The 26,045-nt window shown below is 39.9% G+C and overlaps 1 protein-coding gene across 17 annotated transcripts in view; it reads left to right on the plus strand.

The window, feature by feature from the left end:
- The window catches only part of SLC27A6 (solute carrier family 27 member 6), a 98,425-nt gene that overhangs the window by 9,447 nt on the left and 62,933 nt on the right, over window positions 1–26,045 (plus strand). For 16 of the 17 annotated variants that reach the window (XR_014838734.1, XR_014838728.1, XR_014838732.1 and 13 more), the window contains 3 exons: window positions 2,344–2,547; window positions 11,385–11,543; window positions 13,098–13,222. Coding sequence is in view for 3 of the 17 variants with exons in the window: in XM_085014450.1 (XP_084870576.1) it covers window positions 2,344–2,547; window positions 11,385–11,543; window positions 13,098–13,222 (488 nt within the window). In the remaining 14 variants the exon portion in view is untranslated. Of the gene's footprint in view, window positions 1–2,343; window positions 2,548–11,384; window positions 11,544–13,097; window positions 13,984–14,044; window positions 15,201–26,045 lie in introns of those variants that run through there. The other variant, XR_014838739.1, reaches the window with a different exon arrangement.

The raw sequence follows: 26,045 nt of genomic DNA on the forward strand, positions 1-26,045 counted from the left end.
TCACCCTCCTCACCCCATATTTTTTACTACTATTGAAGGAATAAATTGGTCGAATCAAATTCTCTTAGATTGTTCTCAGTGTTTCCTCTAAGTCAATTGCAACCCCAGCTAGCACAATGCATGAGGATCATTAAGTTGTATCTCCTCTGAGTCCTAGGAATCTCCTCATTTCCTTTTTCTTGTAAGAGTCATCACCCTTCATAAATAGTCTTTCTGTAGACTCTACAATTCCAGCAAAGATTTGGGGCCACAGTTACTCATACTGTAATTTTCTTTGCACCTGCTGTGCCAATGTAGACACATATTATTAAGAACATGTAAAGTTTGTGCAGTTAATTTACAGTGCCCAAGGAGAGATTTTAAATTAAGGTAATGAAATGGGTCAATTCAGAGACTTGTATATATACATTCAAAATACCAGAGAGAATCATTTAAACAAAATATAGAACTAAAAAGTAACATACAAAGTCTAGATCATTTTCTTGTCCTGTCGTTTCCCCAGCATTCCGTACAATTTTCACTTCTTACCAGAGCAGTCTCTACACAGCCGAATGCTGTGTATGCTCAGTAGAACTAAATTTTTCTCTGGAATCTTACAAATTATTTTATTTGGATTTATTAAATAAAAATTAACTCAAAAAAAACCTTCAAGTTTCAATTTGCCTCCCCACCCCTGACATATTAACTCCTTATCATTTTCTGTGTCTTCTTAGTTTTCTTGTGGGTTTTGTGTATGTGTGTTTGAATTTCCTGGTCTCATTTGATATATTTCTCTTGCTGTTTCTTTGTGATCAGTCTGGATTGCAGACTTTGAGGAAGTAAATCATGAGTTTTTCTTGACTGTTCTGTATTATAGTAGAACTAAGTCAGGGTTGACAAATGGCTTTGTGAAATAACCTGACACTGGTTTCCATTTCTGGGAGAATGTTTAATGCAGCACCCTGAATTTAGCTTCAGAGTAAAAGGTATCTGGTGATTATTTTTAAATCTTTGTTTAAAAATTACTTTAAAAATGTATGTTTGGATGGAAAGGTCCGTATTTACATGTACTTTACCATGCTGACCAGGGTATATGTTACATTTAATACTAATTTTTATCATTGATTTATGAGGGAATGCATGGATTTTAGAGTTAATTACACTTAGGTTGGTCTACCAGTTCTCCTGTCCACCAGATTGTGACCTTGGTTGAATTGGTTTCCTAGAGATACTGTAGTAAAGTAACACTGCCCAGGTAGCTTAAAACGACAGAAGGTGATCCCCTCACAGATGTGGGGGCTCAAAGTACAAAATAAAGGTGTCAGGAGGGCCATGCTCCTGCTGCAGGGTCTTTTTGTTAAAGAATTGTTCCTTGACTCTTCTTAGCTTCTGGTGGTTGCAGGTAACCGGTGACATTCCCTACATTAACTTCAAAAGGCCATCACTTAATATTCCTGTGGACGTTAATGCAGATTTTGAGATAAATAATATGGCACTCAGAAATCACTTTTATTTTAGAAAAGTATGATGTATTATAGAAGACAAAAATAAAATTGGAGCACCCGTATAGAACATGAAAATGGAACATTGCTTTTAAAGACCTATCTTAAAGGAAGAGGGTGTTACATTTGAAAATAATTTAAAGCGTAGAAAGAACTATTTGTCTCTCTACTCTGGGGAAAAAAAAAATGGTGCCGCACTCACAAAAGACTTGCAGGACTGGTGAGGCTGTTATCTGCTTTGACCCACTCTTAACCTGCCATTGTCACACCCTGCTGTGTACTGTGGATTGTCCTACCTTTTCTAGAGGGCATTCTTTTTCTCCTTTTGCTTTCAGAGAACTTTTAGCTTTAATTACTCTAGAGCAAAGGGCATCTCTAAATCTCTTCATTTAACTTTTGACTCCGAAATGGTCTCTAAGCCATAATGATCTTGTGATTCCAGAACCGAATCTGGAAACAAACAGTGACAGACAGATGGCTTTTTGGAATAACGCACTACTGACTTGTATTGCAAGGAAGACATTTAGTGTAGTGTCCTGAATCTGGATTTAAAACAAAGTATAAAAGTAGAGTTTTATTTTTAAATTGGATAAGTCATATCATCTGCGTAATGAAGTCTCCACATTTTTCTTTTGAATTGGGACTACATGCATTGATCGAATCAGGTCATAACTAGATTTCCCGTTCAGTCAGTCATGTTGAAACAGAATCATAAAATGCTGTGAAGTTACTTATCCCACATGAAAAGGAAATCCGCATTGTATTTACATTTTATCCCTGTTCCAACATGCAAAAGAACACACAAGGTGAATGGTTGGAGATGTATGTCTTATTTACTTTTTCCTAATCCTTTGGTTTTTAGATTTGCTTGGAATTATACAAGAAATCCTCCCAAGCCTCCCAGAAGATCTCAGCATTTGGGGAATGAATGATTCTGTCCCACAAGGCATCATCTCACTGAAACAAAAGCTAAGCACAGTATCTGACAGCCAGGTGCCACGCGGCTACCATGTTACCTCAAACCTCCAGGCTCCTTATCTTTATATTTTCACTTCTGGAACAACAGGTATGATACGTTCATTTTTCAGACTTAATGCAGTATTTGCAAAGCAGCAGTTGGGGGCAGATTTCTGCCACGTCTAGTTGTAAATGAGCAAAGTGCTCACGTGGCCGCCACGCAGAAAGCCCAACTCTGATGGCAAGAGTTTGCAGCAGAGTAAAAATGTATTGCAGGGCTCCAAGCTTCACTTCCACTGAAGCTTGGTCTCTGAGTTAAGGGTTTCTTAAAGGGAAGAGCAAAGAACCTGGGGTTAATCACTGTCTCGTGACATTTCTGTGATAGTTTCGGGAGTCAGGAAGTCTCTGGTTTACTAGTGTTTGGCCAGATGGCCCATGGCTCGGAGGTCTGTGAGCTCATCTTGCCCTGGAGAAACGACTGGAATTCACACCTTAAAAATGATATCTGTAATAGCAATTTTGGCACATTAATGCTGTTATCAGCAAAAAACAATTTTAGTCATCTGACTCTGGTTGATTAGTGTCCAATTAGCCTAGAATTGAGGTCGGAGGGGGACAAGAAAGGGAGTAAACTTTGGGATAGAGAGATTAATCATAAACTCATTGAGAGAACTTGGTTTTAGGGGGACGGTTTCATGGTCAGCCCACTTCTGAGAAATCATGCTTCCATGAAGACCTGGGGCTCTTAGATCTTTGAAGTCTCAAACTAATCACTTTAACTTGGCAAGTCACCCTGGCCAGTGTCTCTTTTGGAAAGATTTTCTTCAAGTTTGGTAATACAAATGGCACTGGAATGTCTAAGACTTGACCCAGCCCAGGTGCTCAGGGTGTAAAATTTGGCCAGCTTCTCTGGCAAGATCTTTGCTAGCTTCCCTTAAATGCCTGATCTATAAAATGAAAAGATTAGTTTAAATAGTTTCTAATTATCTGGCTGGATTAAAAAATCCATGAGTCTACTTTAAAACAGTTTGATGTATTCCGTATAAAATATTAAAACCCAAGCATAATTCAAGTACGGCTGCAATTTAAGCACCTGTAGTTGGCTCTCCTGAATTTCCCTGGGTTGACAGGAACATGTAAGAAACAGGAAATCATGAAGGCATTGCAGGTTTGGAGGAGAATACAAAATAGAATCAAGTAACTAAACTTTCCTTTTTCTAGGTAAAAACAACAACACACACACACAAAGAATAATGAAACTCCCTGAGAATTCAACAGAAATGCTAAACCTAGTTTATGCTTAGGAAAAACTGAATGGTATTTATGGTAGGCTAAATAAGCTTTTGTAATTAATTTGAAGATGACTTGGAGTTGGAATTAGACGTATTAAAATATTGATATGAACTTCTTTTTTGTGTGTGTGCTTTTTTAGGATCACACCTGAGGCAGACAGTGGTTCCCAGGCTAGAGGTCTAATTGGAGCTACAGCTGCTGGCCTATACCACAGCTCACGGCAACACCTGATCCCTAACCACTGAGCAAGGCTAGGGATCGAACCTGCAACCTCATGGTTCCTAGTTGGATTCATTTCTACTGAGCCACGATGGGAACTCCTGCTACTAACTTCTTATGTACAGGTAGTACTGTAAGCAAAACTATGGTTACATAAGTAAAGTTTTCTTACTTTTTCCTTTCTCTCTTTTTTTTTTTTTTTTTTTTTTTTTGTCTTTTTGCTATTTCTTGGGCCACTCCCGCGGCATATGGAGTTTCCCAGGCTAGGGGTCCAATCGGAGCTGTAGCTGCCAGCCTATGCCAGAGCCACAGCAACTCGGGATCCGAGCCGCGTCTGCAACCTACACCACAGCTCACGGCAACGCCGGATCGGTAACCCACTGAGCAAGGGCAGGGATCGAACCCGCAACCTCATGGTTCCTAGTCGGATTCGTTAACCACTGCGCCACGACGGGAACTCCTCTTTTTTTCTTTTCTATTTGGAGCATAACCGTGGTCACTTTTAGACTGGAGAGTAGATTATGGGTTTTTTTTTTTACTCTGTTTAGAGCAGCTTTGATAAATGAACTAGAAAATGCTAACACGAATCAAGCGGTCAGCATCAATTCTGTCTGACTTTGGACATTGAAAGAATAACATTTTGGAAATTATGTACTTTGAAAACTTGCAATAGACAGTACTTGACCAATTTGTCTTTTTTTTTTTTTTTTTTTTTGTCTTTTTGCCTTTTGAGGGCCACACCCATGGCATATGGAAGTTCCCAGGCTAGGGGTCAAAACGGAGCTGTAGCTACCGGTCTACACCACAGCCACAGCAACGCAGGATCCGAGCTGCGTCTGCAACCTACACCACAGCTCATGGCAACGCCAGATCCTTAACTCACTGAGCAAGGCCAGGGATGGAACCTGCAACCTCATGGTTCCTAGTTGGATTCGTTAACCACTGCGCCACGACGGGAACTTCCTTGACCAATTTGTCTTTATGCTCTTGTAAGAATTAGAAAGTGACTCTGGTCCTTAAAACAATCTTCACTACCTCCCCTCCCCCCAATACCCTCGCCACCCCGACGAGAATAGTTCAGAGTAGACTATTAACACCTTGGTTCTTAAAGATTAAAACCATGGTGTTTGGTACATTTTCACAATGGGCTGAAGGCAAAAGCACTATTAATTTTTTGTTTAATATTTATTTGTATTAAAATTATACAGCACAGAGATGAAAAATCCTAATAGTTTTAGAAATTTTAAAGTACCCCTCTATTCCTCCATCCCCAAACCAATTACATTCAGTATTTTTAAATCTTTCTTTTTGTAATCACCCCCTAGAATCAGTATTTTACTGGATACTTAATAGGCACCTACTAAAAAGTATGTGCTGATTTTCCACAATGGAAGATGAAGATTTTCTCTTCTTTCATTACCCCTCTCCCGCCACTCATTTCTTTCTCTCTGGTGCAGATATTTCCCCCCCAGCATCACGCTCATATTTTTTTCATCATAAATTTTGGCTTGATTGGTATCAGCATCATACCCTAGTAAATACTATTTCTAGCTGAACTCAAGTATAAAAAAATTATATGTATTTCCTTTCTTGTAAAACTCTCCCCAATCTGGAGTTAATCATTTGTTGGGTTTTTTATTTCTTTGTTTGTTGACTTGCTTAATTTTCTATTTATCTGTAACTGGTTTGTACCCATCCCTTTATCAGAAAAGCAGCTCAGCTTTAGCTATTGGAACGCTCGCCTGTATTCTCTCAAGCTCATGTTCTGGGCCACCCCCGTCCCAGAGCTTTCCTCCCTATGATCTCAGCCTGAAATATTGCTCTATTACTGTCCTGGCTTCATTCCTTACCATCTTCTGAGAATTCCCTTCAGCTCTTTCCTTTTTTTCTGATCCCTTGGGTCCTAGAGTGTAAATTCATTTCCTTGGATTACTTTTCATTTTTCACTGCACCGCTTTCAGTACTATTTGATAGAGTATTTAGCAGGTAAGTTTTAAGTCTTCAGATGTCTGAAAATATCTACCTTTCCAATTGTGTCTTCAGAATACTAGATTAGAAATGATGTTTATGCAGGGGATGGAAGGCATTGCATCTTTATCTTCTGTCTTCCAGTATACATACTTGAGGCTTCCTTTTCTTTCTGATGTCTTTTCCTTTATATGCAACCTGGTGTTATTTTGCTTTCCTCTTTTTGGGGATTTTTGGCATCTTTTATAAGCCTTCAATATATGATGTCATGGTGACTTGTATTGGAACCAGAATTATCCATTTTGCTGGGAAATTTGTAGTCTTTTTCAGTTTAGAAAGTCATGTCTTAGAATTCTAGGTACTTGAAAGTTTTTTTTTTTTTTTAATGTCTGCATACCCTTCTCTTCCCATCTTTATTTCTCTTCTTTCTGCCCATTCCCCTTTTCTATTATATTTGTCTGTTCTTTTATCTTTGGAACTTGAACTTTTAAAAGATTTGCCCTCTTGAAGTTCCCTGGTAGCCCAGTGGGTTAAAGATCCAGCATTGTCACTGCTCTGATGCAAGTTCGATCTCTGACCCAGGAACTTCCACAAGCTGGAGACATGGCCAAAAAAAAAAAAAAAAAAGATTGGTGCTTGTGCGCTGACTTATTAATTTTCTAATTTTTTCTATCTTGTTTTCCTTTCTCTTACCTTTTCATTTACTTTTTGAGAGATTTGGCTTTTAGCCCTTCTGTTCTCTGACTATTCCTCATATTGTAGAATGCTATTTTTGTATTATTAATACTTCATTGTTTCAAATCTCTCAGCATATTTTTTTTTAAATTTCTACTCTCTACCTTGTCTCTATATTCTCTAACATCCTTTTTAAAAAAAATTTTTATTATACTTGATTTACAGTGTTCTGTCAATTTCTGCTGTACAGCAAAGTAACCCAGTTATATATACTTGCTTTTTTTCACATTATCCTCCATCAAGTTCTGTCACAAGTCATCAGATATAGTTCCTGGGGCTATTCAGAAGACTCTCATTGCTTATCCATCCAAATGCAATAGTTCGCTTCTACTAACCCCAAACTCCCAGTACCTCCCCCTCTCTCCCCCTCCCTCTTGGCAGCTACAAGTCTGTTCTCCATGTCCATGAGTTTGTTTCTTTTCTGTAGATGGTTTCATTTGTTCCATATATTAGATTCCAAATATAAGTGACATCATTTGGTATTTGTCTTTCTCCTTCTGACTTAACTAAGTATGAGAATCTCTAGTTGCATCCATGTTGCTGCAAATGGCATTATTTTGTTCTTTTTTATGGCTGAGTGGTATTCCATTGTGCATATATACCACATCTTAATCCATTCATCTGTCATTGGACATTTAGGTTGTTGCCATGTCTTGGCCATTATCTTTTGTTTTATGTTGATCTCTGTTCTTTACCCGCCCCCGCCCCCGAGGATTTCCTCAAATATGTTGTGACCTTTGACTGTTTGTATTTAAAGTGAAAACACTAAAACACACACACACACACACACACACACACACACACACACACAACACAAATGAAATCCTAACTAGAAGCTTTGTGTGACTGAGTGGCATTGTGGGCTGGTTGGTTTAATTGTCCAGGACATTTTACTGGGGGATTCATGACTATCAGTGTCTTTCAGTTTTTACTTCTGGGCTCTTTAGTTTCCTCAGACAAGAATCTTAGAGGGAAAGCTAGTCAAGTGTTCAAAGGGAGCTGGAGGAGCATACATTTTCTCCTGTTACCCGCATTTGTTCAACTTTTCTTCCTTCTGGTGTTTCCATAGGTTCCTCTTTTCTGGAAAATATCAGATCTTCTACCAGTGTGAAGGAAGCAGTCAGGGGTTGTAACTTTATTTTTCGCATTTTGAAATATCAAAAGCACTTATTGATATTCTTTCAAATTTGGACCGTGAATGATCTTATACAGGGAAAGTTAGACAAATATCATCTCCTTTTAGCTTAAAGTTCTGAGCAACACGGGGTTTTGTAGAGAGCAGAGCATAACATACAGAATTGGGCATACAGTAGGTGTCATGCTTTATAAATACAAAACTATCAGAGAATGTAACAAAATCACATATGTTAAGACTATATGGACTAGTCTTGGACTCTTTAATCAATAGAAATTAATTTCTAATCATTAGACATTGATTAATTTCTAATCATTAGACATTGATAAGAGGCCAGATGAAGAACTCAGGAAAACCTTTACTGGGACTGGTCGAAGGGAGCGACAGCAAGAAACCAATACCCTTGCTGCTTGTTCGCTGGCTCGAGGGAGGAGGGTGGGCTAGCTCCTTAAATGAGGTGAGCATGAGGATGGATCAGTTGGTGGGGTTGCAGAGGTGGCTTAGGTGGTCTGCCCACTGCCTTGGTGGTGCTGTGTGCAGGGATCATGGCAACACCCTGAGTTTGTTCCCAGTACCTCAGAAATAGCTGCTGGTTTATGGCCTTTTTGCACCTATTGTTCATAATTGCACTGGTAATGCTTGTATGTAGTTATTTTTACTCACTAATAGTTTCTCCATATTCTGTCATTCAAGGAGTCATTTGTTCAAATGCAAACAGTCCTGTAAAGAGTCCCAGGTCCCAGCCTGTCTCACACTGAACCTCATTAAAAGTTTAATTGACATTTTTAATAAAAAGCATTTCTCTGTCTATTATAGGGCAGTGTTTCGCAACTCAAAACCCACAACTAACTTAAGTGATTGTAAGTGTCATGAATGTGATCATTTATATTAGTATGTCACCTATTATCATAAATATCACTTGATCCTCACACACGCACAAATCTCGGAATGTTGAAAATGAAGAAAGTGTTGGTGCAAGTTAGGAAGTGAGCTAAAGAAGTGGGACTTTGAAAAGGTAAATGGTGAAAGTCGTTTACTCATAGCCCCTTTCAGGCAGGTTTTAAAGGAGCTCTTTGGATGATATCAAACCTTTCCTAATCATTTTTACTACTACCAAGTCCTGTTTGCCCAAGGATAACCAAAATATTATATCTCTGGAGCCAGGAACAAACTTAGAGCGTCTCTGAGAAAGAAAAGGATTGAGGTCAGTTTTTGTAGCACTCATAAGTCTTTGACAGGGAAGATTGTATGGTATCTTGATGAAAAACAGGAGAGTTTTATGGCTTCCCTTACTAAGACCCTGATGGTTGTGGTTCTTTTTTTTTTAATTTATTTTTTATTGTCATTTCCCCAACTCACTTTTTTTTCCCCACTGTACAGCATGGGGACCCAGTTACGCATACATGTGTGCGTCATTTTTTTTTTTCCCATTGTTGTGCTGCATTGTAAGTATCTAGACATAGTTCTCAGGGCTACACAGCAGGATCTCACTGTAAATATACAGCACAAATGAACCTTTCTGCAGAAAAGAAAATCATGGACTTGGAAATGCTTCTTAAACAGAACTGCCAGGTGGCTCCCTGTTTATATAGCCCCACATTGCTGTTCCACGCGGGGAGGTGCTTGAGCATGGAGTTTCTGGGCATAGCTGGGATTCTGTGGGTGCAAATCAGCTTTCCTGAAGGCTTCACCTACGTTTCCTCTTCTCGGGTCTGTTGTGTCTGTCACCGCAGTCATCCACCTGCCATTCTCCAATTGTGTTGCTGTCATCTCCAGTTCCATTTTGCCTTGAGGGTCTTTGCATGTGTTCAGTCTGCCAAGTTCCAATTCTCTTGTTACACTGAACCTGGTTAGGTCCCTCCAGATCTCTAAGAATTAAGACTGTTTAAGTCTGGACAGAGCAGCCTTGCATTCAACCACGCCCATAAAGGGTGAGAGGAGGGAAAAAAATGTAACTGCCTGCCACACTGTGCCTGGGGCCAGTTGCTATCAGCATCCAAATCTCTCTTTCCTTTTATCTTTCCTTCTCCGTAGTCTTATGGAGTCTCTCCTTTTTCCAAAATTATCCCAAAATTCCCCAGATTTTTTTTTTTTTTGTCCCTGCCCTACATTGGTATTCTCTTGATAGCATCTCTTCCTCCTTCTTCCTACTAATCCCCAATTCACTGGATGTAGCTTCACTCCCTCTGTGCGTGGAGCACATCCCAGTGGTCTCCTCACATCTGCAGACATGTGAAGAGGTTTAATGCCAGGGAGTGACAGAAGGTTAGAAGAGCACAGGACTTCAGAGACCATCTAGGACAGCATTTCTCAAAACCTGTTCCATGGCATTTCTCTTCATGTGTTCAAAGAAAGGAAATAAAAATTGAAAAGGAACTTTATGACCCCTTAAGTCTGAGAAACACCATTAATAGTAACATTTCTGAACTGATGGGTGTCTCAGAGGCTTTAATGTGTTAATGTGCTTTCTAACTCTTCAAAGAAGGGATTCTAAATTGCAGTTTTAACAAGCTTCGTTTGGTCTATGGATTCATCTTTCCATCTTTAAAACTTTAAACTCCATGGACCTTTGATCGCTTTTCACTTGTTAGATAGGCTCCTCTCTGTTGTCTCTTTTATCAGAAAGCCTGAGTATCTTAAATGGCTTATAATAATTAATGAGATCATTATTCACTTAAAGTAACCAAATTAGGAAGGGAAACACAACTAGTTCATTTGCTAAAGTGACAGAAGCACACAGTGGAAAAGAACTAGATAAAGCATCCTTTTTCTGACCCACCTCCAACTGAAAAGTTGTTATTTTTTAAAGCTGGGTTGTCGTGTGATCAGTAACCATATGGAAAGTGGGGAATATGGCGATTGAAGAACAGTAGGTGGGAACGTCTTAGGAGCAAAAAAGTGCATAAATATTTGACTCTCTGGATGAAGAAGAGAAAGGCATTGCATTATCAAGAATCAAGGGTGCTAGTCTCACTCAAAAGCTTTGTACCTGGCTTTGACAAGAAGCTTTGGCAAGGGACTTTATGCATGTGGATGCATGTTGTGAAAGGCCAAGCTATCATGAAGAGCCACAGAGACTTCTTTAGAAAAGATATAATAACTTTTGGTTAGGTTGATAAGCAAGATCAGGCACATGAGATCACGTCTCTTCCAGTTAATGGAAATGGAGCATAAAGTCTGACAGAAAACATCAAGGCAGATGGACCAATAAAGTAGACTTGAGCTTCACCCTGGTAAGAGTGTCTAGAAGTCACCGAGAGTGGGGCTCCTAGCTCCCTGTGCTGCCATCACCATAGCTTTGGCTTTATTTAGTAAATACGGTGAACCAGAGAAAGAACAGTATATTTTTGGCGTTCCTCTAGCAGATATGGCTCTTTGAAGCTTCCAGCGTCTCAAACTCTATGTGATTTTGTAGTTTTGATCCTTGTGGGTAGATCTAAATTTCTAGAAATGTATTACAGTTATAACTAACATTTGTATGGCTTCTTTTACTAAGCATATAGACTATTCTGATGTATTTTTGTTTCCACTGCTGTTGTACTTGATACTAGCATTGACTTGCTTTCTGTTACACTTTTTTCTTTTCTTTTCTCCAGGTCTCCCCAAACCAGCTGTGATTACTCAGCTGCAGGCCCTGAAGAGTTCTGCTGGACTGTGGGCTTTTGGTTGTACGTCCAATGACGTCATTTATATAACCCTTCCTCTGTATCACAGTGCAGGATCTCTGCTGGGTATTGGTGGATGTGTTGAGTTAGGTAAGCTTTTATTCTCTGCTTGCTAAGTTTTCAAAATGCCTAATAATTTGAACTTGTGTTCATAAAGTTCAAAACTCAGTAAGATTCAGAGTGATTTTGTGCATGGTACACAGTTATAAAATAGTCTTTATTAAAAGGGTACAATTTCATGACATACTTCAATGTACTCCTGAAGTGGAAAGAGCAGTGCCCTAGGAATTTGCCCCTGTGGTTGGAGCTGGGTGTTGACAGAGCTTCCCTCTCCAGGTGGTTGCTCACCCTTTTGTGGTCAACCCCACCTCCTTAAATGGTAGCAGGAAGCCTTCTGAGAGGGTGAATGTGGAAGCTGCATAGCTCTTAAGTCTTAGACTCAGAGGTCACATAGATCATTTCACTTGTATTTTGTTGATCAATCCAAGTCACAAACCAGTGCAGTTTTAAGATTTGAGGGGTGGGGAGGTAGACCCCACTCTCTGAAGGAAGGATTGGCAAAAATCCATAGGAAGAATTGCTGAGGCTCTCTTTGCAAACAGTGTACCCCCAAATACCCACCATGTCAGCTGGTAGAGCTGGTGACCGAGCAGAATCCATTTATAACCATGTTGAGATTACATGTACATTACTGGCTAGCCCAGAAATAATATATAGTTATCACTGACCATTATTTATGCGTGTCTGAAACACTCTAAAGTAATCTTTTAGACTACTATATTTAGGATATGATCAATACCCACAATAATTAAAGATGAGTTTTAAGATCATAGTGCTTTCCTTGGAACATATTCAAATGACTGACATTGTTGTTAAAATTAGATTGTTGGAGTTCCCGTCGTGGCGCAGTGGTTAACGGATCCGACTAGGAACCAAGAAGGTTGCGGGTTCGATCCCTGCCCTTGCTCAGTGGGTTACCGATCCGGCGTTGCCCTGAGCTGTGGTGTAGGTTGCAGACGTGGCTCGGATCCCGCGTTGCTGTGGCTGTTGCGTAGGCCGGTGGCTACAGCTCCGATTCGACCCCTAGCCTGGGAACCTCCATATGCCCCGGGAGCGGCCAAGAAATAGCAAAAAGACAAAAAAAAAAAAAAAAAATTAGATTGTTAACATTAGGTTCTGCAGTCATATAATGAATCTTTTTGTTGGTGCTTTCTTACTAACTCTACCTTACTAACTTTCAACCTCAAAATATATTGAGGCTACTTTAAGATTTTTAAAAATAAATGTAATGTACATATTCAAGGTCCAAAGAATATTCATGATCTCTGTGAAGAAGGATGACCCTTAGCTATATTCATGCTCTAATACTTGAAACTCTTCTACTTATTTTGACTGCTTATTTTATCCCACATATTGCAAAAAAAAGTATATCTGTAGTCAAAATTGCATCATGAATATTTTTTAGATTTATTGCACTGTAAGATGAATGTTTGCAAGTGGGCTTGATTTTTGTGGCTATTGATGGATAATCAAAGCCTTGAAAGTGAGCATCAGTGTTCTAGACAGAGAAATATCATTTGTGTTTGATGTTAATTCTTTCCTTGAATGTTTTTCCCTCGTGCCTTTGTATGCTTCTTCTCCAAGGCGCTACCTGTGTGCTAAAGAAGAAATTCTCAGCAAGCCAATTTTGGAATGACTGCAAAAAGTATAATGTGACTGTGTTTCAATACATTGGAGAACTTTGTCGCTACCTTTGCAAACAACCTAAGGTAAGAGCAATTTTTATTAGGGAAAAGAAGGAATTTCAGAGAGAAAAGATATTGAAAGAAAATCGTTTTTGTTTGCTCATGCTCAGTTCTCTTCCAGAACAGAGCTTAGCTGACTTATAAAGATATATGCAAAGCCCCAAGATAAAATGAGTAAGAAACAAGTCAGAGAAAAGAAAAGGAGAGCTATTCAGGAATGTGCTAATGTACAAGCCATAATCCAGTCCACTTTATATTCTGACGGATTAAAATTTCTGTAACTGTAATAGCCATCCGATTATGAAATTACTTTCTGTTTACAAAAATCAGTTCTTCCAAGGTTGAATTAGATCACCTTTTAAAAATGCTGGTCTTCTGAAAAAGCACAAAAATGAATGCCACTGATTATACCTGTTTTTATTTTTTTCTTTTGAATCAGTGATTACGTGAGAATATCTTTTTTGTTTGACTTTGCTGTAGACTTAAAAAGAACTTTTCCTTTGATGGGCACTTGTCTCCCTCCCCTGAAGCAATCAGGTCCACGAACTTTTGATTCCTCGTCCCCTTCTGAGGACAGACAGGCAGAGACTAAGGCATCAACCTGAAGTTTGTCTTTATTAGTTCATTTGCTTTCTTCACCCTCAGGGATTCTTTTCCTTTTTCTGGTCTCATTCATATTTCAAGATGCTTATCGTTTCACTGTCTGATTTTCTAAACATTTCTGGAGGCTACAGGGAAGGGACTCTTTCTGTATCAAATCAACACCAGCCCCTTGAAGGATGATGGTAGAGAATACCTCCCCACGTGGGAGGAAGCAGCTGAGCCTGGCTGCCCTTGGCCTTTGAGAGGAACACATACCTTAGGCTAAGGCACTGCTCACTCTTCACCTTTGTTCTCATTACATCGGCTGAAGGCATAGGTGATGGGCTGGGATATCTTCTCTGGCAGCTAAAATAAGACAGTATTAAAAATACGAATTACACAGGAGTGATAACACAGAGAAGTGAACCTGGGTAATCTTATTTGCAGAATGCTTATGTCAGGAGTGCTTCAAAAAGCTTCAAATAGCTACAGATTCTCCACATCCAGAGCTAAGACAGGGAGTCCCTGAAAAGTGTTTTAGGTTTTTTGACCTTTTTTCTTCTCTGGGAAATACCACCAACATCAGGGTTGTAGCCTTACCTGAAGATTTCCAGTAGAATGACTATGATGCCAGCAACTGCCATATTTTTGTCACACAGTTTTCATTGTGCTCTTTGAGAATGTGATATCTGGATTGGGTTCAGTTAAAGCATTCACAGCCTCCAGTGAAAGGAAAGCCTCCTTCAGTAAAGGACATGGTAGGAGCTACCTAAAGACTTTCTTCACGGCCTCTGTAGATGGTGCCCTCAGCCATTCTCTGTCCTCTCATCCTTTATTAGCAACAAGAGCTTTTGCAGGGGCCTTTTTTCTGTATTAACTGAATGGTTGGATACATGCATTAATTTTTTTCTGAGTTTCACCATCTTCAATAGTGCCTAATTAGTATCTTTGTAGAGTATTGCCAGTGTAGGGTCTGAGAAATGAAGGTAGTCAAAGGACATGGGTATTTGGTGATTTTTACGGCGTATTTCCAGATTGCTGTTCAAGGTGGTTGATGTGAATTAGAATCTCATTGACAATGTGGGAATATGCCCGTTGCACAATCTCTCATTGATAATGAGTGGTGTTAAAAATCGTGATCTTGGAGTTCCCGTCATGGCGCAGTGGTTAACAAATCCGACTAGGAACCATGAGGTTGCGGGTTCGGTCCCTGCCCTTGCTCAGTGGGTTAAGGATCCGGCGTTGCCATGAGCTGTGGTGTAGGTTGCAGACGCGGCTCGGATCCTGCGTTGCTGTGGCTCTGGCGTAGGCAGGCGGCTACAGCTCCGATTCGACCCCTAGCCTGGGAACCTCCATATGCCATGGGTGCGGCCCTAGAAAAGGCAAAAAGACAAAAAAAAAAAAAAAAGAAAGAAAGAAATTTGTGGACTTCCAGTGTCCTTCATGGAAAACTAGGCACCCCTTTAAGCTTCCTCAGAGGTCCCTGAAGGATGGAGAACAGAGGGAATGGGCCAGTCTCCATGGCTCAGCCTTTCAAATATGGTGGCTAAAACCCAGCTTGCTTCGGCTTCTTAGTAATATTCTATTTGAACAAAGAATGTCTTTTTTTTTTCAGTGAGGAAAAGATTATTTACTTTTATCTATAATTTTAGAGACTGGAAACAAACATATTTTTGATTTCTTGTTAAGATTAAGGGAAAGATGGAATCACTTTTTAGCTGTAGAAATATATTTTTAAAATACCTCTTCTGAGGCTCTTACTCATTTATCTCTTTAACACAGTGTTTTATCTTATTCCTTTGAGCTATCATTTCATGCAATTAAAGGATTAATAGTTTGCCCTATTTGCTACAAATCTCTTTCTCAAGGTGTTTTTCTTTGACTTTTTAAAATGAAATGGGTGAAATCAGATTGTTATGATCATTATACAACTACAGATGTGATAAATTGATTTGAGTAATAAAAAAAAGGAATAAAAAAATGAAATGGGAAAATACTGTAGCTACAGAGAATTTGAAAGAGCTGAGAACTGAAAGCAGAATTCCTGGTTGCTTTTAGTTCATTAAGCATGTTAATTCTTAATTAAAAGTTCTTTGAGGAAAGACTAGCGTTTGTGAAATAATCTCTAAGCACCTACCTGAACACAGGTCGAGGAAAAGAGAGGGAAATAAATACAGATCTGCCCAAAGGAAAACTTAATTTTTTTTTTTTTTTTTTGGAGCAGAGATGGATTGAATTACCTGATTCCCTTTGTTGATTTCTCACAGAAAGAGTACAAGTAGTTCTTGGCATTAAAGACTGGAAAAAGGAGAAAATCATTTTATTCTGACATCTTATCCCTTCAAGAGGACCTTGCTTTTTTGCTGCCCAATATTCATTCCTTTCAATGCACTTTCCCTGCAAGGAAGTGGCAGTGCCTCCTGTGCATCCAACACAGCAGTAGGTTCAAGTAGGGCCACAGACCAAGCGACACGATCTGCACCCTCCCGTAATTACAGTTGCATGACTCATACACCCTGGGTTGTAGCTCCATACATATTAATCTAGTATAAGTCTTTAAAAGAAAGCAAAACTATATATATTTGAAGTATATACGGACTTGTTGTCAATCTCAAGGTGAGTAATATACCCCAAAGTACCTTTAGCTGCAGGTAGAAGTCACAGTCTTGAGCCGAGTGTTTGTGTACTCACGTAAAAGCGACCTGGGGTTGGCTTTTCCTGGCTGGAAGCACTTATCCACCCCCCACCCAACCTCATCTTTTTTCTTTTTCAAAAAGCTCCAGTCACAAACATTCCTCTGGCATCAACACTGGATGTGCCTCAAACTGCTGGCAGCAGCGCTGTCCTTAAAATAAAAGCCAAGGTACCGGCTCCTCTTAGTCACGGAGTGTTGGGGTAATTTTCCTCTTCCCCTGAGATTAGGAAAGCAGCGCCTTCATTGCTTTCCAATCTTCCATATTTTCTACATTACTGAAGACCATCACACATTTTCTGATTGGGTCCAATTCCTTATTTTTGGAGTATGAATGCTGGATTTAACATTGATAGGAGAGGAATGCGGTGAAAGTTTAGACATCAGTGACCCTCTGCAGGACACTGGCTGCAGAGTTTATCTTTTTAAAACAACTCTGTCAAGAGTTCCCACTGTGGCCCAGAGGATTAAGACATAGTGTCTGTGAGGATGCAGGTTTGATCCCTGGCCTTGCTCTGTGGGTTGAACGATCCGGTCTGACTGCCAGGTGTGGTGTAGGTTGAAGATGCGTCTTGAACACGGTGTTGCTGTGGCTGTGGCTGTGGCATAGGCTGGCAGCTGCAGTTCCAATTTGACCCCTAGCCTGAGAACTTCCATATGCTACAGTGAGGCAAAAAAAGAAAATAAATAAATAAATAAATGTATGTATATGCATGTCATCCCTGGGGATTTAGTTTGGAATAAGATCATATGTGTCACTCATTCATTCATGCAAGTAAGATTGAGTATACTATGGCACATAAGACAAAGAAGACCCCTTTTTTGCTGGAACTTGGTTCAAGGAGAGAGAAAATAAACCAGCAAACACATGGAGCAAAGTTATTACAGATGACGACAAATACTATGAAGAAACAAAACCAGTTGAGGTGATGGAGAGCAGTGAAGGGTGGGATGGGCATTGATAGTTAGATGGAGTGGTCAGGGAAGATATAGCTGAAACAGTGACCTGTGCACTGAGGAATGGAAAAGTTGGGGGATTGCAGTCTCCCTGGAATAACGTGAAAATGAAGCAGCCCACAGAGGACACAGTCAGAATGTTTACAGAGAAAGACACTGTGGTGGGGCCATCTATGGACTAGATCTTGTGGGGCTCAGGAGATGCAGGAGGAAAAATTTGGATTTTGTTCCCATCAGAACATTTGGAAAAAGATGAAGGCAAACTGGAAAAAGCTGTACACATTTGGGGTCTGTTTTGAAGGAAAGACAAGGCTTGTTTGTTCAGGAATAGAGAGGGGATACTAAAGAAATAGGTAGAATCATGGATGAGCCCAGGTTTTTGGTTTAAATTGTAAACCATTTGCCCAGATAAGGAAAATTGAGATTCGAGAAATGAAAATTAAATTTCTTTTGGACCTGTTAAATTCCATGGGTTAGTTAGATATCCAGGTTAAGAAGAAAAACAGGCAGTTGGATGCAGGGATCTGTAGCTCACAGAGTACAGGGGTTGGGGTCTCATGAACAAAGACCCATGTTACAACGTACATGTATGGTGCCTATTTTTCAAGGTAATATTACAGTTTATCATTTAGACTCTACAGTTTGTCTCCATCTGTCAACATACAACTCCTCCATTTTGACAATCTCAAGGCATAGCTTATACTTTTTAGTATATGTGTTTTGTTACATGAACATCCTGAGACACGTGGAAGTTCCTGGGCCAGGGATTGAACCCACACCATAGCAGTGACCCCAGCCATTGCACTGACAGTGCTGGATCTTTAACCTGTTGCACCACAGGAGAACTCTTCCCATATGTGTTTTCGTGTATGTGTTTTCTATAAATTAAATATCTTTTCTTTATTGTTTTCTTAAAAGCTAAAAAACTTGTTGGAAGTCAGAAAGTGTACTTTTGATTCTGGATACTACAGTGAAAGTGTATTAAACGTTGACAAAACGGATTACACTCGGCTCCTGTTATGAAATGAGACATTTTAAAACATCTGAATAGTTGATAAATATTTATTAAAAATAGTTAAATTCCATGCAGAGTGTATTAAGTTTTTCACTAATAATGTTTAGATAATTCTGCAGTGTTTGCTGGGATTTTTTTGAGGGTAGCAAAATGAAAATGTTGAATAAAAGAATCAATTGATGACATAGGAGATTTTCTAAGACTTGAATTTGAAAAGACACCTACCTTATTTTCTCCAAAGAGATCCCATCCTTTCTTTGCAGCTTGAAGAGTTTTCCATGTCCTCTTTAGATAAAATGAGAGGCTAAAGACAAAGTAACAGTACCAGAGAATAAAATTCCAATAGGGAGACTAAAGGAGGCTGACTTAACCTAAATCTCTTGAACTTGTTTGTTTGTTTTACCAGTTAGGTCTTGAATGAGTCTGAAGACCGTTACAGCCTAAGTGCATTGGCATTACCTTGGCCCTGGTTCAGGGCATTACCATTTATTGTTTTTTTCCTAATTGAAGTGGATATATTAAAAACATTTGGGAGTTCCTGCTGTGGCGCAGTGGGTAAATGATCCAGCTTGTCTCTGTGCAGGCGCTGGTACCATCCCAGTGCAGTGGGTTAAGGATCCAGCACTGCTGCAGATCACAGCTCTGGCTCGGGTTTGATCTTCCCAGGAACTTCCACATGCCAAAAAAGAAAAAAAAGATGTTCTTTTTATCATGTTTCTATTTTCTTAGTTCCCCTATACCTTCAGGGTTTAATTATTATGTTTTCCCTGTGCCACATCTTGTGAAAGATGTAGCTTCTCAAAGCATTAAGCTTTGGAAACTTTTCTCATCACACTTAGTAACTTCTAGAGAATGCCATTTAAAAATTAATGTGAATTTATTTGTTATCTGCAGCCCTCGGAACAACTGATTTTATTTCCAAGACCTAGTTGTTTAAAGATATTTATCCTTTAAAAACGTTTGCTTTTCCCCAAATATTTGAGGCGTGTTATTACACAGTTGAGACAATCGGCTCTTTTAAAACCCAGTTTTTCTTAAATAAATCAGAATTGTGTTTACTATGCTCATACTGGGTATGAAAGCATTTAGAAAAGAACTAGAACTTTCTTTTCTGCTTAGAAACTGCAAATATGGAAATACGAGGTTTTAATATGGCAAAGAACCAGAACTTTCTTTTCTGCTTAGAAACTGCAAATATGGAAATATGAGGTTTTAATATGAAATAGCTATTAGCAACCTAAATGTTAGTAGTATTAGAAGGGAATTAATGTTTTGGAAAGTTTAGAACTGTGTATATATTGAAGACTTTTAATAAGTGCTAATTTTAATACTTAATGATTCATGTTGCAGAATATGTTTTTCTATCTGCTTATACCTTTCCAGCTATCATTTCCGTTAAGAATACACATATCCTTTATTTATTAAATTTCCCCACAAATTTAGCATTGTGTGGAAAGCCATCAGCTAGTATATTGGCTGTACAATCAAAGTCACAGGCTCACTTCCAAGCTCTTGTATGACTTTCTGCTGGTCTCTTCCCTTTGAGTCATGGTCCCTTTCTTTTAGAAAATAGGTAACAATTCCTGTTTCTCCTGATTTGACCCTTGATTCTCACCATCCACGTATGAGATACATGTTTTAAAAAAGTAAACTGGGACACTGAATACAAATGTAAGGATTTTATTTTTGAGCAGAATGTAGTAATTAATGGTTTCCATGAATGGAAATTAGAGTAAGTTTTTTGGTATCAAAAATAATTGGCCTTTGACTAATAAAAAAAATCATGCAACATTGAATGCAGACGTCAATTTAGATCATGATGATTTTGAAATCTTTCATAACATTAAGATATTAACAATTTTATGATATACTTGTCATCAAAAAATTAGAAATAAAAATGTAAAATCAAAACCCCTGAAAACAGGAATTCACGCTGTGGCTCAGCAGATTAAGAACCCGACTAGTATCCATGAGGATACAGTTTCAATCCCTGGCCTTGCTCAGTGGGTTAAGGATCTGGCATTGCCATGAGCTGTGGCATAGTTTGCAGATGCGGCTCAGATCTGATCTGGTGTTGCTGTGGCTGTGATGTAGGCTGGCAGCTGCAGCTCCAATTCGATCCCACACCTGGGAACTTCCATATGCTGCTTCTGTGGCCTACTCTTTCCTCTTAGGTTATTCCTCCTCAGAAGGGCTTCTCTGGCCACAACCTCTCTTAACGTCTGCTCCTCTTCCCAACTCCGAGGGACCTCATACCCCAAATCTGGTTCAGATGTTGAGGCTGGTAATCCGTTACATGCACTAAGAGAATATGAAGAGGTTTATCATGGCACGATAGGGCTTTCTGGGGAGAGCAGGACAGTGTCCCATGTAGGTCAAAAAATGGCTTGAGAGATGGAGAAAGAGACCTGTTGATCTTTCCTTGTGATAAGGGTATGGCACTGGGGTGAGGGGTCACGTGCATGCAGAGCTGCTAGTGTGCTTTGACTGCCCCATTGCTGCCGAAGGAAGGGCACTCAGATGGGAGGCAGAAGAGGAAGAGGAAGGGGAGGTCCGGGGGACCTAGACTGCTCTCAGCCATCAAATGTCAAGAATGGAGTCGGCCACTTTATTACTGCGTTTGTCTCCTAGTCCTCTTTCACTGCTTTATTTTCTTCCCAGAACTTATTACCCATATTCCAGATACTACTTCTTTCTTCGCCCCATCCCGACTACTATATAAGTTCAAGGAAAGCAGGGAGTTTATCATTTTTGGCTATAGTTATATCCTCAGTGCTCAGAATGGTGCCTGACATAGTGGTGCTCAATAAAAATTGGTCGGATTATTTTTTAAAAATAGCAAATACAGCTGAGACCAGTCGCCGGGATGCTTTTGTGTTCACGACCAGCACAAAACTATCTCTAGTTCCAGAACTGCACAGGAAGGTCACTTGTCACGAGGAAGTCAGAGTTCCTGGGAGGACAGAGTCTAATGAGAGGGTCTGGATGAATGAAAGTTGGCATCGTTGTGTGCAGCACGTGAGGCCATTGCTGCACCAGCTCACGACAGAAATGATCTTGCTCATGGTCCCCTGCACTTTGCAGAATCTTCATTGGTGACTTAAGGTCATTGTAGCTCAGGGGACTCTTTCTCTGGGTTTCCAGGAAAGGTCAACTTCCCTTTACATCTGCATAGCTTGTTATTTTTTTTAGGTGAGTTCACACAGTCGTTAGAGTTGAGTCTTGCAGACCCTTGAGACTGGTCTTCGTCTACAAGGCCAGTTTGCAACGCCTCTGGTCTGAAGCATTGTGCCTTCCACTTTCACTTCTCCCCGTTGCTGCCAGGATAGAAAGCAACGATGCAGAGTAACCAGTCTGCATTGGTAATGAGTTGACAGTAAGGTCACTAGGTGTTACAGCTTTCTGCTATAACATTTGAGATCATGTAAGTCTTTTCTATCTGTTATTTATGACCTAAAATGGTTGGTGACGGATGGCTGTCATCTCTGAAATCATTTGCTTGTCCATGCCTAGACTGGAGAGGCAACTTGACCAAGACTTTTAAGGGTAGCTGAATCCAGTGCCTTGAAGGCTTCTCCCCCCCTTTTTTTAGGACCATACCCACAGCATATGGAAGTTCCCAGGCTAGGGGTAGAATCAGAGCTACAGCTGTGGGTCTATGCCACAGCCATAGCAATGTAAGATCCAAGCCATGTCTGCAGCCTACACCACAGCTCACAGTAACGCCAGATCCCTGACCTACCGAGTGAGGACAGGGATCAAACCCCTATCTTTATGGATACTAGTCGGATTCTTTTCTGCTGTGCCACAATGGGAACTCCCTAATTTTTTTTTATTATGGTTGATTTACAATGTACTATCAATTTCTGCTGTACAGCAAAGTGGCCCAGTTATACCTATATATACATTCTTTTCCTCAAAGTGCCTTCTATCATGTCCTATCACAAGTGATTGGCTATAGATCCTTCCCTGTGCTATATAGTTGGACCTCATTGCTTATCCATTCTAAATATAATAGTTTGCATATACTAACCCCAAACACCCAGTCCATCCTATCCCCTCCCCTGCCCCCTTGGCAACCACAATCTGCTCTTCATGTCTCTGAGTCTGTTTCTGTTCTGTAGACAGGTTCGTCTGTGCCATATTTTAGATTCCACATATAGGTGATATCATATAGTGTTTATCTTTCTCTTTCTGGCTTACTTCACTTCGTATGAGAATCTCTAGTTGCAGACATGTTGCTGCGCATGGCATTATTTTGTTCTTTTCTATGGCTGGGGAGTATTCCATTGTGTATACGTACTGCATCCTCTTAATCCATTCATCTGCTGATGGACATTTAGGTTGTTTCCATGTCTTGGCTGTTGTGAATAGTGATGCAATGAACACAGGGTGCATGTATCTCTTACAAAGAAAGTTTTGCCCAGAAGTGGGATTGCTGGATCATATGGTAGTTCTATATTTAGTTTTCTGAGGAACCTCCATACTGTTTTCCATAGTGGTTGTACCAATTTACATTCCTACCCACAGTGTAGGAGGGTTCTCTTTTTTCCACATCTTCTTCAGCCTTTGTTATTTGTTGACTTGTTAATGATGGCCATTCTGACCAGTGTGAGGTGGTACCTCATTGTAGTTTTAATTTGTGTTTCTCTAATAATTAATGATGTTGAGCATTTTTTCATATGCTTGTTGGTGAGCCGTATGTCTTCTTTGGAGCAATGTCTATTTAGGTCTTCTGCCCATTTTTCGGTTGGGTTATTGCTGTTTTGTTTTGTTTTTGCTGTTGAGTTGTATGAGTTGCTTGTAGGCCTCTCCTTTTAAATCCCGTATTTAAAAGGTCCTTTATCAAATGAGTGCCCTGCCCTCTCCTACCACCATTCCTGTCCTGCTTCAGTATAAGGAAGTCTGCTATTTTGTGCCTTTTTTTTTTTAATAACAGGATTCTCTGATATCCTGTTTGCATTTAAAATCTCTTTGTCCCTGTTCTGTGATTCCCACTGGGTTAGCTGCCTATATTTTTCCAATGTGTAGTGTTGGACTGTCTGTGAAGGAAGCAAACTATTGGCGTATGAAGTTATTCTTATTATAGGGGGCCTGCGAGTGTGATACAAGTGCACGTGTAATTACAGTGGGTTTGAGGAAAAAGAGGTCTTCTGTTAAACAGAATAAGATAGCAGAATCATAATCCCTAACACGCGTTGTTACATATTTTAGATGATCCTTAGACATTAGACCACGCTTTTCTTTTGTGCATCAAGCTGCTAGTTTTGCAGGCCTGAAGGCAGAAGTGATTTGTCCCTTTGTTTTCACTTTGAATTGCTGTTTCTTTTCTGTCTTTCCATCTATCAACAAACAGTCTTTGTCCTGAGAAATCAAGGTTGATTCAAAATTACCTGTATTTAAACGGAGCCTGGAAAGTTTCACGTTTCATAGACATACAAAGAGGCTATTCAGCCTGCGTGTGTTATAGATTTGCTGAGTAGGATTAAGCACCTGTTCTGGAAGAAAGAGGCTTTGTTTCTAAGAGGCATTGTTAGAGACCTGCTCATTTCAGCAAAGGAATTAATCTGTGACTGGGTAGGAGGTAATTACAGTTCAACCCCTGCCTTGAAGATAGCAGCTCAACAGACACTCTTGGAAAACAGCTCCCAGAGAATGTTTTCCAGAAGAAACAAGAGCCTTGGTGTAAATGAATGTGGCTCCCTCGCTGGTACTAGCACATCATTGTGAGGCATGGTCCTGAAAGTCAGGGGAAACAGGATACTGAGCTCCATGACTCCGAGATCTCTACCTTAAAAGCTCTGACCATTCATGAGACCCTCTGTGGCGCAGAAAGCTAAGGGGATCCGGTGTTGTCACTGATCTGGCTCTGGTTGCTGCTAAGGCTCGGGTTTGATCTCTGGCTAGGAACTTCCATATGTTGCAGGCACAGCCAAAAAAAAAAGCTCTGATCCATTCAGCATATTCTCCTTTAAATTTCAAACAGGATTTTAAAGGGCAGGAGATAAAATGAGACCTCTCTGATACTGTAAAATGGCTTATGGCTTACGCTGTGTATGCGCCAGCGTGTAAACATTTAAGCGCTTACTGCTGAGTTAGAAACTCAGATTTCAATTGCTTCCTACTACTGAAACCCTGGAGAGAGGCTTGAAAAAAGAGAGCAGGGGCTCTCTCCCTCCCTCCGTCTTCTCTTCCCTTCTTTTTTTTCTTTTATTTTTTTTTAATACTCAAATGAATTTATTACATCTGTAGTTGTATAATGATCATAACAATCCAATTTCATAGGATTTCCATCCCACAGCCCAAGGACATTCCCCACCCCCCAAACTGTCTCCTCCAGAGACCATAAGTTTTTCAGTGTCTGTGAGTCAGCATCTGTTTTGCAAAGAAGTTCAGTCTGTCCTTTTTTCAGATTCCACATGTCAGTGAAAGCATTTGATGTTGGTGTCTCATTGTATGGCTGACTTCACTTAGCATGATAATTTCTAGGTCCATCCATGTTGCTAAAAATGCCATTATTTCTTTCCTTTTAATGGCTGAGTAATATTCCATTGTATGAATGGAATCTTCTTGATCCACTCCTCTTTCGATGGACATTTAGGTTGTTTCCATGTCCTGGCTATTGCAAATAGTGCTGCAATGAACATCGGAGTGCATGTGTCTTTGCGAGTCATGGTTTTCTCTGGATAGATGCCCAGAAGTGGGATTGCTGGATCAAATGGTAGTTCTATTTTTAGTTTTCTGAGGAATCTCCATACTGCTTTCCACAGTGGTTGCACCAATTTACAATCGCACCAACAGTGTACTAGTGTTCCTTTTCCTCCACATCCTCTCCAGCACTTATTGTTTGTAGACTTTTTGATGATGGCCATTCTGGCTGGTGTAAGGTGGTACCTCATGGTGGTTTTGATTTGAATTTCTCTAGCAATGAGTGATGCTGAACATCTTTTCATGTGTTTTTTGACCATCCCTGTGTCTTCTTTGGAGAGTTGTCTGTTTAGATCTTCTGCCCATTTTTTGATGGGGTTGTTTGTTTTTTTGGTATGGAGCTGCAGAAGGTGTTTATAAACACCTTATATGGTTTTGCAGAAGGTGTCTCTTCCCTTCTTTTGATCTGCCTTCCCTCTCTTCCTTTCTTCTTTCCACAGATACACCGTGCACTTCTCTTATGCACTAGGCAGTGGGGTACAGTAGAGCACAGAACAGTCCCTGTGCACAGAGCCCTTCCACTTGGACGAGCTCAAATTCTCTCTTTTATTTGATGACCTTGGACCTGAACTTTGTTATCCCAGTGTGCAAAATGGGGATAATGCTTCTTATTTTCTAGGATTGTCATGGGGATTAAAATGTTATAATAACCTCGTCATCAGGGCACAGATAGATTCACTTTCCTGATACTGCTGCAAACATGTCTTCTGTTCCTGTCCCATACTCTCTGGATTCTAGTTACCCTCTTTCTTGGACTCTTTTTGCCTTAGTTTCTGCTTGTATGTCTTGTTATTTGCATGAATCTCTTTCTGTGTGATGAATCTCTTTCTGTGTGTCGCAGTACTGATGTCTCTGTATGCAGCTTTGGGTCTATGTGTATGCCTCTTTCTTTC

Source organism: Sus scrofa, chromosome 2 (assembly GCF_054392235.1).
Source record: "Sus scrofa isolate SSC_HxYL_T2T_F1_AM1 chromosome 2, Sscrofa_HxYL_maternal_Yorkshire_Landrace_v2.0, whole genome shotgun sequence".
In the NCBI taxonomy this organism is placed as follows: domain Eukaryota; kingdom Metazoa; phylum Chordata; class Mammalia; order Artiodactyla; family Suidae; genus Sus; species Sus scrofa.